General features: G+C 47.4%; 1 protein-coding gene across 1 annotated transcript in view; it reads left to right on the top strand.

Annotated features, from left to right (window-relative positions):
* Window positions 1–1,708: 1,708 nt before the first annotated feature.
* The window catches only part of LOC138533009 (IgGFc-binding protein-like), a 330,908-nt gene continuing 317,320 nt past the window's right edge, over window positions 1,709–15,296 (top strand). Inside the window, exons 1-2 of the mRNA XM_069641116.1 lie at window positions 1,709–1,817; window positions 7,437–8,032. Coding sequence (XP_069497217.1) covers window positions 1,709–1,817; window positions 7,437–8,032 — 705 coding nt within the window. The remainder of the gene's footprint in view (window positions 1,818–7,436; window positions 8,033–15,296) is intronic.

Consider the following 15,296-nt stretch of genomic DNA (forward strand, 5'->3'; position numbering starts at 1 on the left):
GGTTGCGGATTACAAAATGTCTTCAAGGAGGATGAGCACTCTTGGTGCCTCTACTGCGTTCATGACAACAAATTGCACGTGGAGAAGGACTGTGCGTTTTGTAAGAATATGTCCGAACGGAAAATGAAGGATCGTTGTTCTCGACTCACCAACTGGCTGGAGGGTAAGAGCCCAGCAGCAGGTGAGAAGAGGAAGAAGTATGAGTAGTCTTCTAAGACATCTGAGGGCGCTCCGGCGGCGGGGGCCCAACAGAAGGCAAAGCACTGCGAGTCCATGGGCACAGGGAGCGCCAATGGGTCGGGCTCTCTGGCTGCCAGGCAGGGCGCGATGTCACTGATGCCATCAACCACGAGCCAACGCTTTGGTTCGGGGAAAAGGAAGTCGGAGTACCCGGGTAAGCTTTGGGAGAAGTCCCGGCCGATCCTGACGGCAGAAGCCGAGGGGGAGCGAGGCAGCAACTGTGCCCCCAAGGTGAAGGACTCAGGCGCGCCCAGAGTCGCGAAGGCCCTGATTCACCCAGCTCAGGCCTCAATCGAGGGAGTCGCGGCGGCCCTGGCGAAGCCTGCTGAGGCTATCCCAGTGGAGTCGACCTCCGGGCCTAGAGTTCCCCTGCCACCACTGAGGGAATCCTCTTTTCAGCCTATCCATAAGTCCCCCGTGAAACCCCAGGGAGAGAAAGAGGGGGGGTCCCAGTAGCCATTACGGACACAGATACCACCTCTGAAGATGAGCTGGCTGGTGTCTCAAAGATTCTGGATAAGAAGTTTGAGGAGGTCCGGTCCTGCGGGAGGGATCCCGACGATGCGGACGAAGAAAACGACAGTGGTACCGATGAGGAGCCGCAGGCCGTGGAGGAGATGGAGGATCCTACTCCCCAACCGTCGCTCCCATCGCAACCGGTGCCTGTGCCACAAGACAACTCAGGAGCGATCTCGATGGCTATTCAGGCCTTGTGTATGGAGACAAAGACAAGTTTGCCCTTACACCCAGCAGACGATCCAGCAGAGGGGAAGAGGGGAAAAAATGTCATCCCCCTCCTCCTTTCCAGCCTTCACAGCCTTCTCAGCCTTCACCTCCTTCCCCTCCACCGAGGGATGAGACGGGAATGGAGATGGCGACGATGGGGACGGATGACGACGGTGGTGACGACGGAATGGACCTCCCATCACCACCAGCTCGGGCCTCCCCCCTGACGAAATTGGCTCCTTCCATGCCATGATCGCCAGGGCATCTGAGCTCTTCCAGCTCTGCCCTGAAGAACAGAAGGAGGGCATCCTATACCAACGGCGGGAGGCCAAGAGGAAGACTGTCCTCACAGTCCCGCTAATGGGCAACATCTGGGACGAAGGGCTGGTGCTCCTGAAAAAACCCGTCCACGGCTCCTGCTAAGAGAGACCGGTATGAGAAGAAGTACCGGGTCCCGGACTCCGCCCCTATGTGCCTCAGGGCACAGCCGTCCCTGATTCAGTGGTCTCCGCGGCGGCCAAGAAGAAAGCGGTGGGGGCGATGGCTTCAACTTCAATGTCCCCGTCAGACGATGAGGGGAAGAAGCTGGACGCCATGGGACGACGGGTCATCTCGTCGGCGGCGACGACGATTAAAGTGGCAAGGCCCTCACGATCGTGGCACGCTACGATAGGGAGCTGTGGTTCAAGATTGCTCCCCTGCTTGATTTCCTCCCGGACGACAAGACGCTGAGGCCCTGGAGATGCTACAGGAAGGCGAGGTGGCTTTCGACCACACCATTATGGTGGCCACGGACATCACCGAAACTGGATTTCGTCAGATGGGCAACAGCGTTTGCCTTCACTGGCGCGGTTGGCTCAGGGCCACTGACTTCCGCCAGGACGTGCAGACCAGGGTTCTGGACATGCCCTTTGATGGAAACAACCTGTTAGGCAAGACAGTGGACGAGTCACGGCAGGCCATCAAGGCAGACACTGAGACGGCCCGGGCCTTGGGTGTTCTTCAACAACGACGGCCGTCCTTTCGGAACTCCGGAGGCAAGCTACGTGCCTCCAAAGGATTCGGCGGCGGTTCCTCTTCGTACCGCCAAGCGGCCCGCTCCTCATCGCAGGAAGCCTACAGAGGACGCGGCAAGACAGGGGGATTGCGTCGACGTCGCCAAGGAGGCCAAGACGGCAAGGCCGCGACAAAACAGGACTGAACCGGCTGTGGCGTCAGGCCCCCAACCGAGTACCCCGGTGGGAGGCGGGCTGGTGAAATTCATCAGCGTGTGGGAGTTCATCTCCACCGACCGTTGGGTGCTGGATGCCCTGGTCCGCGGGCACACTCTGGAATTACAGAGAAGGTGCCCCCGTATACCACCCGTGGCCAGGAAGGAAAATCATGTCCCGCAACTACTTCTGGAGGTACGAGCAATGCTAAAAAAAGGAGCCATGGAACTCGTCCCAAAAAGGCTCCGGAGTATACTCGCTGTACTTCCTTGTCCGGAAGAAGACCGGCGGTTGACGACCCATCCTGCACCTTTGTTTTCTAAACAAGTACATCAAGCCTCAGAAATTCCGGATGGTCACCCTCCAGCACGTGCTGGGACAGCTGGAGGAAGGCGATTTCCTATTGTCGCTGGACTTGGAGGATGCCTACTTCCACATCCCATTCTAAAGGGACATCGCAAATTCCTACGATTCGTGGTCCAGGGGCGGCACTATCAGTTCAAGGCCCTTCGTCCAGGGTGTTCACCAAGTGCCTGGCACCAGTGGCAGCGCGGCTGCGCCTGCACGGGATCCACATCTACCCCTACCAGGACGATTGGCTCATCCGAGCAAAGTCAAGGGAACTCACCGTCGATCACACAGCGAAGACCGCCCAACTGCTCACGGATCTGGGATTCTTGATCAACTTCCCGAAATCCCACTTGGTACCGTGGCAAGTCGCCCTGTTCCTGGGATCCAGACTCGAGACAGTGGCGCGATTGGCTGCACCATCGGAGGAAAGGACGAAGGCCATCCTGGGCAAGGTATAAACAGCTGTTGACCATGGTCGCGGCCAGGGTGAGGTCCATCCAGTCCCTACTCGGCATGATGTCCTCGTGCATCTACCTCATGCACCTATGCAGGCTGCGGATGCGACCACTGCAAGAGTTCCTTGGCGCCCGTTGGATGCAAGTGGCGGGAAGCTTCGAAGACAGGATCTCACTCAACGAGGCTTTCTGCCAAGTGATCCGGTGGTGGGGTACCTGCGCACATCTTGCGGCAGGCATGGACTTCCAGACTCCGGCACATCAGGAGACGACGGACGCTTCCCTGGAGGGATGGGGAGCGCACACTGGAGACCTTCACACAAGAGGCCTTTGGCTCCCTGAGGAGAGGTCACTACACATCAATGTCCTGGAGCTCGAAGCCGTGTTCTGGGCCCTCAGGTTGTTCCTTCCATCCCTCAAGGGCAAGGTGGTGAGGGGCTTCACCGACAACACCACCACAATGTTCTACATCCGGAAGCATGGGGGCACCAGATCCCCAGCCCTATCCAAGGAAGCGCAGGATCTGTGGCACTGGGCCATCGCCCAAGGGATGTTTCTGGTACCTTTCCATCTGGCAGGAATCAAGAACACCATCGCCGACTCACTCAGCAGGGAGCTGCACTCGTGCCACGAGTGGGAGCTGCGGCAGAATCAATTGGATCTCCTATTCCGACGATGGTGCAATCCCCAGATCGACCTATTCGCGACGGCGATGAACACTAAGTGCCGAAGGTTCACCAGCAGGTTTCCCCAGCCGGGGAGCATGGGCGATGCCTTCTCATTCCCCTGGGACGGCCTGTTCCTGTATGCGTTCCCACCGTTGACGTTGCTACTGCGACTCATCAGTCAACTCAGACGGTCCTGGTGCAGGATGATCCTCGTCGCACCGGCGTGGCCGAGGCAGATTTGGTTCCCAGACCTTCTGGACATGTCAGCGAACCCCCCAGTCAAACTGCCGACAGACGCGGATCTTCTGGCCAGAGAAGGAGGTGCCATCCTCCACCACGACCCGGGGTCACTGAACCTCCATGCAAGGCTCCTGCAGCACTAGAGTTCAGAGGGTACGATATCCCGGCAGACTGCAAGGAGGTGCTTGCAAAGGCCAGTGCGTCCTCGCCTCTCAAGTGCTATGGACACAAATGGAAGAGGTTCTCTGTCTGGTGCCGCGCACAGAAGATTAACCCTCTGCGGATTAGGCCCCTCAAGTGCTGCCATACTTGCTATCGCTGGCCAAGGCGGGGCTGCTTCATGCCTACATCAAGATCCATCTGGCAGCTATCTCCCGCTACACCAGAACTCCGGGGCGATTATCTCTGTGGTCCCATCGCCTGATGAACGAGTTCATGAAAGGACTGTTCCGATCGTTCCTGCCGGTGAAGGCCCTGGCCCCGGTGTGGGAACTCAATGTGATGCTGACCAGGCTCATGGGGCCACCATTCGAGCCGCTGCATTCAGCACCGTTGAAGTTCCTGTCGTGGAAGACAGCGTTTCTTGTGGTCATCACCTCCGCACAACGAGTGGGAGAGATCCAGGCCCTTTCCTGTAAACCTCCATACCTGACATTCCACGAGACAAGGGTGGTGCTGAGGATGCACCCCTCCTTCCTGCTGAAGGTGTTGTCGGACTTCCATCTCAACGAGCCCTTGGTGTTACCTGTTTTCTTCCCGTCGCCTTCGTCGCCGGCCGAGAGGACTTTGCACTCGCTAGATGTGCCTACAGCGCTGAAGTTCTACGTAGACCGCACAAAGAGCCTGCGGAAGACATCACAGCCGTTTGTGAACTTTGGACCTGTGAACCAAGGGAAGGCCCTCCCGAAGGCTTCCATTTCCAGATGGCTCTCTGGTTGCATTATGCACTGTCACCGGTTGGCAAACTGACCCTTATCCGGCCGTCCGAGAGCTCATTAGACCAGAGCGATCACTGCTACCACAGCGTTCCAGTCTGGTGTGCTCCTGCTGGACATCTGCAGGGCTGCTACGTGGAGGTCGACGCACACCTTCACGAGATTCTACTGCGTCAACCGGGATTCCAGGGAGGAGTCCAGAGTCCGCAGGTAGGGCTGCACAACCTGTTCGCCGGAAGGTGGGCCTGGTGAGGAGGTAAGAGATGCTTAATGTTGAGTTAATGAAATGCTTAATGTTGAGCCTTGCCACCTCCCGTGGTTGTGCATGTGTGTACTGCTATGTATTCTTGTATTCATGAGCATGTGAATCCATGCCAGACCCCATGCTGGAGAAGGAACAAGTTACTTACCTGTAACTGTTGTTCTCCAGGATGGGTCTGGCATGGATTCACATGCGAACCCTCCCTCCTACCCCTCTGCGGCTCTTCACTTGGTCATACTGCCACTTTACATGCTACCAAATATGAAGATGGCTGCCAGAGGAGGGGCTTAGGTAGAGGGCAGTCATTGGCTGGGGGCAGTATCACCCAGAGACCAGTGATTGGTTATTAGGAGAAAGACATTTCAGAAACGAAACGGAAACTGATTTTTTCTTTACTGAGGATTCCCAGCCTGACGATTGGGACTATTCATGAGCATGTGAATCCATGCCAGACCCATGCTGGAGAACAACAGTTATAGGTAAGTAACTTGTTCCCTCCATTCCATATGCCATAAAGATATTGCCAGTCACAGAGGAGTCCCGTGACCAAATAGAGGAATGAGGATGAAAGCTGTGTTACTTTATAAGGTCACGGAACACTGACACGATGTACAATACAAAAGGGTGTATTTTCGTCCTTATAATACACAGTGACAGACACAGCCTAATGAAAACACGACAAAAGAATACAGAGAAGGAATATATGTGGAGAGTAGAGTAGAGGCAAACAGGGGCACTATAGCCAAGTGAAGGAGCGCAGGGAGATACAAGAAGAAGCAAATCATGGAAAAGACCCAGAATGGCTGTAGGGCCACTAGGAGTATGATCACAGATGAAATGGTCTTGGAGTGCGGTCACAAGTAAAAGAAACACACATAAAACACCTACTGCAGGTGCTAGATGTGGGTTACATGTGACACAGGAGGTATGCCCGATCACCACCCCTAAGTGCAGAACAGCCACACATGGCATTCCGAAAAGCAGTGAAAATGTTGCTCTTCATCTAATCACTTCGCCCCCACATCCTGTTATATTTCTAGCTAGGCCACAACATATGTAGTCTGCTGTACAGAAAGTATAAATGTATAACCTGCTACCCTCACATGTGTAACTAAGGTCCTCACAAGTAACAGCACCTTGATGCCAACAGACTGTTTGCGTGCTATAAAAATTTAAAAATAAATAATAAATATATTATGTGGCATTCCAGGATGAAAAGGACACAGCCTTCTCTGGACAAATGCTATTGAGGGGATGGGTTTCATTAGGGTTCACCGCCACAGTACTTGAAACAAGATGATAAACAACAAAGAATGCCATGCATGCATGTAGTGAGAGAAGGTGAGGGAGACGTTATCATTGAGAATGGACTGCAGTTGCCAAGGTGCCCATGGGCGTAATTTTAGGGAGGGCAATGGCGTTTGTCCCACCAACTTTTGTGGCACACCATTTTGTCCCAGTCATTTGGCAGGGGCCACTTTCCTTTAGATGACATGCCCCCTAAACATTTTCAGAAAAGATACTCCACTAATTAGGTGGGTGCATTATGCCCACACCAGCTTGTGTAAAGTCTAATGTTTGGCAACCCAAGTTTACAGACATTCACATTGATCATTAAAATGTGCTTCAATGCGTTCGAATGGCAAGCAATAGGATGGACTTGGAGTGTGACAGGGCGCCTAGATTTGTATAAAGAGACACAAAGGAAAGGGGTACACATGTGCATTGGTGAGTTTAATACATTGTGGGAGACAACTGCTATCTGCAGGGCATGCAGCTGGGTATGTTGTCTTTCTGCAATATGAGTTCTTGCACTTCTATGTAAAAAGGAATTTTTGATAATCGTCTTTGTGAAACAGGTCTCCTGAATTTGTTTGGAAGCTTGTTTCTTTTTTCTCTGATGGCAACCCCTGCTACTCACTTTGATCCTCTGCTTTCCACCTGCTACCTGTTGTCCTTCCTTAAAGTTACAATTTTTTTAACTTTTCACAGTGTTTTCATTTGCTTTATAATGTTTTTTTTTATTGTCCTCATTCAATAAATCTTGTTGACAAGGAGGGTCTTTAAATAGTCCTTTTTAGCAGTTACCATTCCTGGTAAAGATCCACATTTCTTTTCTTGTGATGGTCACTGCCACCTTCCACTTTCAGCTACCTAAAAATGCCTTTGCAATTTGCATTAGATGCAACGCATGCCTCGAGAACAGCAGGTAAGACTGTAGCACGCCAGCACCATCACCTTGGTTCAAAGATACAGGTCAATTGATCTCTTGAGTACATGGCTCAGGAAATTTCCAAATGCAAAATATAAATATTGATGTCACATTGATTTGATTTAATCTTTTTTAGCACCCGTGTGCCCACAGAACAGCCACTACGAGCTGTGTGGAGTCGGCTGTCCCACTACCTGTTACAATCCTGCATCGACAGCCAACTGCTCCTTGCCCTGCAGGGAAGGATGCTACTGTGACAGCGGCTTCGTCCTAAGCGGAGAAGAGTGTATCGCCTTAAAAGATTGCGGCTGTGTGTACAAAGAGCTGTATTATAAGCAAGGCCAGTCATTCTACTCGGACATTTTGTGCCAAGAGAGGTGTCAATGTGGAATCAGCGGAGCCGTGACATGCCAGAAGGCTATGTGTGGTGTTAATACAGAATGCAAAGTGGTGGACGGTGTCCAAGGATGCCATCCTGTTGGCTACGGCATATGTAGAGCATATGGTGATCCACACTACACCACATTTGATGGTCAACATTTTAATTTCATGGGGACCTGTGTCTATCAGCTAGTCGGCGTCACTCCTGGTAACCCGAGCCTTGTTCCATTCAACGTCACAGTGCAGAACAACAACCGAGGCAACAAAGCAGTCTCCTATACAAAGATGGTGAATGTTGAGGTTTACGGCCTGACACTGAGTATGAGCAAGGATGCTCCCCGGAAGATCAAGGTATGGGCATGTATGTGATGTGCTTTCAAGGGTATGGGAGACATCAGCCAGAGAAGAGTGTTCAAATGCAACATAGTGCTGGGGTTCTGTGGGTTCGCATAAGCTTATTTTATCTTGGTTCACTAATTTCCTGTTGAAGGCATATAAACGAATGATGTAAACAGCATTGCACGTCTTCCAGTTAGCTTTCTTTCCATGGACCTGGGTGGAAGATCAAAGAAACATTTTATAGAGAGGTAATAAATAAAGGGTTCTATGTTTGCTTTTCCCCATTTAATCGTGTGCACTTTGTTTGTGGCACGTTTCCTTGATGTGACTTTGACTTTTCGTTTTTAAATGGGGGGGTCCCCCGAAACCACCACTTTAGCCCACATCCCCAACCACCATCGCAAACCACCTCCACCTCCTGCCCACACACATTAGCATATACCAAAACAATTAATTTGTTCAAAGTGTAATCGGGGGGAAGCGTGCACACGATTAAACTGATGAGGAAAAGCAAACGTATCACGTATTGAATGTATAAGATTGAGAGGTAGTGCATATAATACTTCCAGGATAAAGGCTGTGAAAAGGAAATGGAGGCCTTGGCCTGAGGGAGTGATCTGTTTCATGGGGTTCGTAATGCAAAAATGTATGCATCAAAAAAAGGCCTGTAAGATTCCAGCTACAAATACAGGCACGGTACACGAGTAGACAGCAGTCTATATGGTCACAGTAGGTTTAAAGATAATTAACCAAACAATGGGATATCCCTATTCCCTTGAAAGGTGTTTTACTTAACACAAAGTATTAAGTACTTCAGGGAAATGGATGCCAAAGGAGATTGTGTCCAAGATGAAAAAATCCTTCATTTTGTGGGAGTTTGTTGTGATCATAAAATCAATTATTTTGCAACACCAGATGATCCTGCTTGCAGTACTTGCCCGTATCCAAGTGATTGATGGTCAATGATGAACCCTCAATTCCTCAAAAACAGTAAAGAAATGTCTTTCTCCAGTGTGATTGCCCCGCAAAGAGCATTGTTCTGTTTTGTGCCAACTTGCCTACTTTGTTTTACTGCATGTTTGTGTATTTCGGTTATGGAATTGGAGTTCACGATCAGTAGAATTGCTTTGGGGAAGCTTCACAGATCCCCTTCACGGGTATTCCCGCCCGTCTTCTTCAGGGGCTTGCCAACTGGTCTCCAACTCCCAAGAACTTCAACACTCGTGTTCACTAAGACTGACAGACAACCTGCAACCTATCCCTTTTAAACATTGCAACATCAAATTTGCTTTGCAAGAACACCCTTGATCCAAACAAGCGCCAGAGTGCCCGTATCCCATCCGCCACACTATATGCATAATATTAGCGGGTGCACTTGATCATCAAGTCTCCCACTTTAGAACCCAGAAAAGGGGTTAAAGGAATCTTGCAATGGATTGGGTAGAAACATTGGAATGTAATGACATTTTTTAAAATGTTATCTGTATACGTCTTGGTTTTGTTATTTAGAAACCTTTTACACAACCATCATAAATAAATTTAAACATCAATGCATTAGTATAATTTAATGCAATAGATTGAGAGATGTAAACTCCACCAAGCCAATGTCTGTGGTGCAAACATTTCAAATATGGCACAGTAGGATGCTCTGATGATGCCCGTTTCTCGTTCTGATTTTCAGCTTCTATCTAAAGAAAAAATAATTAAGTGTACTTAGCATCTCGGTTGCTGAATCTACCGAGGGAGAGTTTTCCACAGCCCTCTATTGAGGGGTGTGAAACCATCGAACCCAATGGCCTATCAGTGCTCCAAACAAAAGGTATACTGGATGGCCCGTTGCTTGCTCCCTCTCCCATTCCCATTCAGCCCTATGGGGGCTGAAATGGGAACGGGGAAGGACCGTGTCCTGGTCCTTGGAGGGAGGAATTACCGGGCCTTCCGAACTCGGAATGGCCCGGTAAATCCTCATTCCGAGGACCCGGACCCCAACGCGATTTCAGCGGCAGCCATGCCGCCAATAGCGGCATGGTTACCGCCAAACTCGTAATGAGGGCCAGTGTCTGATAACAGTGATGGTTAGTTAAGACACAGTCCACGCCTAAACTAAATCGGCTCCCACTACACGGTGGTAGGCAGAATGCAAGGAAAAAGGGAATCCTAGGCAATAAAAACGTATATTTATACATTCAACATCGGGCCCCAAAATGCCACATGAAAAACAAAATAATCCTTTACCTCTAGTACATAGTAACATAATTGATAAAACAAATACACACCGTGCATTAAATATAGCATATTGAGGGGGTGGGGGTGCTTAATACTTTTAAAAACCAAGCCCGCAAGGGCCACCGCACGTTTACATGCGGCTAGGCTGATAGTGCCAGATCAGTAAGGTCTCATTGCACCCCTAGAATTATAGAGATACACTGATGCAAAAATAACCACAGTGAAACATAGTAGCATGACATTTCTATAAACAGGAGTGTGATGAAGAACCGAACATGCATTTAAAATCAGCAGCACATGCAAACAATCCAGTTCTCCAAAACTTCAAGGACCTAAAGAGGCCCAATGAAAATGTCCATGTACAGGTAGATGGACATGTCCAAGTCACTTTAAAAGAGTTTCAAAGGAGTTCAAAAGATCCTTGTAGGAATAAACACTAACATTTACGAAAGCATTTCCACGGTTATGGGGAAAGGTCAGGGAAGTCATGAGTTTTTCCCGAAAGGTGTGGCAAAGTCAGCAACCTGAACCAGGGGGATCCCAGAACAGACCCTCATGAAGTCCCAGGTTTGAGTGCAAGGAGTAAGAACATGTTCCCAGATTCGGGAACTCACATCTTCTGCACACTATCTATTATCTGGAAAACCAGACCAAAAATTAACGTTCATTCAATGGTAGTCATTCAAAACAGTAATATGAAATACATATAGTGGTTGTGGAGCAATTTATCAAGAATTCTAGTACAAACAGATTAAGTCACAAGAAATATCTTCATTTTATTCATGATGATCAAAGCAGGGGGGTCCAACGCTTTTCGAGTGGTTCACACTCTTCATCAGGGGCATTTGAATTTCTATGAAAAAAATATATATAGTATATTATATATATTATATATAGTATTCTGTTAGGATTCATGGATATAGAATAGTGCTCAAGAACAAGGGTTTACTTGGACTAAACCATTAGCTATTTAATGATTATGCTTTTGACCATAGTTCTTAAGGTTATATAGACTGTTGTTCTACATCTATTACTCGGAGCATAAATTAACAACAAGTGTAATCAGCAGCATCATCCAAAACCATAACATATATAGCATTTGCATATGCGGTAGCCCTATAATCTTAATTGCTATGCAGGGAACTCTACTTCAAGAAGGAGTATATGTCATGTAGAAAATCTAACCTTGTGATACTTTGGTAAATAAAAGAAAGGCTGGTAGTCGGTCAGTCCCATTTTGGAATACTCTGTTAGCTGCAATTCATGTAAATCTTTCTGAAAAAGAAGATATCCTGTAGTCCGACTCCTGAAACAAGTAACCTGTGTAGTAAACCAAAATAGCATTGTTACTATGGGGAAGGTTGAGAAAGTTACTATGCCCAATAGAAAGTGAGAGCGACATAGCCTCTATCACCACTACTGGAGATAGTATCCTGTGAAGTAAACTAAAAGACTGTATTAATATGGGGATGTTCGACATGCCTAATCGAGAGTAAAAGACACTTACAGTGGAGTAAGAGCAGACGTCCTTAATGGTGGTAGATATTCCAAAGCAGTTAGGGGATTCTTCAGTATGTGGAAATCACATGAAGGAAAGGCTGCTGTATTATGCAGAATTATGAAGAATCTAAAGGAGCAAAAGAACGGGGCATTGTTTATTTACCCAGCCAGTAAAGGAGTAAAATAGTCATCTAGCTATGTAATATGCTAGTGCATGCCACTCAAAAAAAGTGGGGGTTTCTCAGACAAAACTGCCTTACCGTCAAAAAAGCGCTGTAAGATTTGCCGTTCTCGAGGGGGTGCTTGATGCCATTTTGAGGTTGGCATTATTTTTATACAAATTTTGACGATTACGTCATCCCACGCATGCGCGGATGACGTCATGTGTAAACAAAGGGACGGTAAGTAATTCTTAACTTCCCTCGGTAAAAACGCTGATTAGACCAAAAAGTATTAAGACCCAATATATACTAATATTAGTCTAACCTCCCATAATGTGTTCCAATGGGATCCATAGTGGCAAAAATAGATGGAAGTTAATTGGTGTCCATTATCAGATGTGCGGCTATGCGCGTGGCATACAAAAGTTTTACTAGCCTCCTGGTAAGTAGTGTTAGAGAGGGCTCTCAGAGGAAACTGTCTTAAGTATCAATTTCACCAATAGGGGAATAATTGATATGAGATGACCATCTAGTAAGAGAAGACGTCCTTAATGTTGCGTCCTTAATGTTGGTAGATATTCGAGAGCAGTTAGGGGATTCTTCAGTATGTGGAAATCAAATGAAGGAAAGGCTGCTGTATTATGCAGAATTATGAAGCAAATCCCAAGTAAGGACAGGGGAGAATCTACAGGACATGAAGTCGTTGTGACCCTATATAGATACATAGACCACTGATCAAATATGTTCAAGACATGAATGCCAACAGCCTACCTATGCAATGGGGTAGAGGGTATTCTTTGGATTGGTGAAGCCGCTTGTCATACTATGCTGCAATTAATGAAATATAGTCCTACCGGAACTACAATGTATATACTATTCCAGCCAAACCAATTATACATTATTTAGATTACCGTGTGTACCCTATGCTCATTGTAACACCTAGTGGGCTTCTTTAAAGTGGAAGGTACATCTTAATGGTAGTTTCTAAAGCATGTTGAAAGTCTCCAGTACTCATCTTTATATGTATACCCAATCCCATGTGGAATAGCTTTCAGATCCAAATTGACAAACAGTACGGACAATAGTACGGACAATGGTCTGCCCCACGATGGGTTCCCATTCTCATGGTCATACTATGCCTGATGGGAGCTAACTTAATAAGTCATATCTATATGAAAACAAATACTAAAAAATAAAGGTGTTTAGACTCTCATACACATTTTTAGATCCACAGACAAACACATGTGAAATAACAAACCAAACTATGTTTAACATTTGGTTCGCAAATCTACCTGCTCCCGTGGGGTGCCCACTCTTATGACAGTACTATGTCTAAAGCACCCAAAAAAGGTGGTCAAAGATATTAAAAGATTTTAGAGAAGACATAGAAGAATGTAGATACGGAAAGTGTGTGTGTTTATTTTAAATAAATGGACCCAAGTAAAAGTCCTCATTGAGTCCTAGTGGGGACATAGCATCCAGTCTGTGTATCCACAGTAACTCCCTCTGTGAAAGCAATTCAGGTAAATCTTCTTTCTCCTTTCATGTAGTATAACATAGATGTCAAGGTTGTCGTTCTCTCCTCTGCACCTTAAACTCATCTTATGAAATAAAATAATTGAGCCCTATTACTTACCTGAACTTTATGATTACAGAATATTTGAAATAGGGTGTGCTATTGGTGTTCCGATTTCCTTTGAGTGCAAGGAGTCTCATGAAGGAAGAATTTACAGTAGTGCCAATAGAAGTCTTTGGCAAAATGTGGTAGAAGGCAAGTGTCAGAAAACCATGACCACAGGCCCCTAAAGGAAAGTATCAAGAATAGACTACCACCCTAGGAGCCAGAGATAAGCATTCACTCTGGCAGCTCCCAAGAAACACGTCTAATGAACTGTAAAACAAGACATGAGTAAAAGCATTCTCTTTCAGGTCAAGATAAATCCAGTCATCCAGGACATGAATCCAGGATCAAGGAGTCCTCTATGACTCGAATGAAGAACAAGGATCTTCCCAGGACCCACCAGCCTTGTTGCGAGATGTGCGGCCTCCCCTGTCAACAATAACTGGCCCCAAGAAGGAAACAAATAAACAATGATGTAGGTCTCCCAGGATAGCCCAGATGTCCAACAGAAGCTGTGTGGTGGTTTCTCCCCACCATAATATTGATAGAGGCTTGCTCTCGCAGACCAAGCAGGTAATTTTTGAGGATGGTTGAAAAACAGGCCAGAAAGTGTCTCAAAACCAGATTCTCCATCCAGCCAGTAAAAAGGACCATGAGGGGGATGAGGACAGTGCAGGGAGTTTGTCCAGTATCCAAAAAAAAAATGTAACTAAGTGTAAGGACAAATGACTGCATGGCCTGAAATTATCATAAAATTGCAGCCGCATGGCTTCCAGGTGCAAATCCTCTAGCAGGTAGCTAAGCAATCTACCAAAATCCCTACACAATTGAGGCAGGGTTAGCGTCACCGATAGATATACCTAAACACTCATGGCAGGGCCTAGGCCAGCCCTCCAATCACACACAAGGACACTCACACAAAGGCTTTGGTGGCCAGCCAGTCAGCTTTGCCCTAAAAACCACCAAACTCCCTGGTCCACCCATGCAGTCTGTTTATCGGCTTTTCTATGGCTAGGGTCACAGCCCAAAGTCGTCAAAACCACAATAGAGGCTAAAGGGTTGGGATCATAGCGGCACCATGTTTGTAAAACTACCATTTTAGGCATACTTTCTAATTCCCCAATCAAAGGAAACTCCTTCCATAACAGGTCTTAAGAAAATACTTTAGTGTCATAATGGCTACAAAAAAGGTACATTGCTATACTAATGTGTCAAAGCAGGCTGCTCTCCAGGTGAAACCAAAACTAAATTGCAGTTGCCACCAGTCTCTTCAACAATACCAATGTATTAATAAAAAGCACCCCTATCCTACGAACCAAATGAGCTACCATATGTCCAGATCCTAAAAAAGGTTTGTAATGGCAGGAGCACATCGGAGAATTCCCTATGACCACAAAAGAGGTCAGATACTCTAAAAGCTCCAAGTTTAGGTCTCTCATCCTGAAAATTGAGATTTGTCCTAAGAGATTAATTGACCAATTGTCACACCATAGTACTCCGAATTCAGATGTTAATAACCCCCCACTGCCACTTCCTCATTTCAGAAGAGAATTGAGCGTTCACTTTGGGAATCTGGCTCCTACCAGCTCAGTGAAACAGGCAATGGAGACCCTCACATTTCAAAGGCCAAGATGGATCTTCCGATTTGCTTTTAATAGAAGTGGTGAAGTGGGTTGAACACTGAATAAAAGGTAATATTGGCAGCAGTAGCTATCCCCCTAGTGGGAAGTTTACAAAAATGGTACTAAAGTATGATGAATGAGACAGA

Source organism: Ambystoma mexicanum, chromosome 1p, assembly GCF_040938575.1.
Source record: "Ambystoma mexicanum isolate Mex_15411 chromosome 1p, UKY_AmexF1_1, whole genome shotgun sequence".
Taxonomy (NCBI): Eukaryota; Metazoa; Chordata; class Amphibia; order Caudata; family Ambystomatidae; genus Ambystoma; species Ambystoma mexicanum.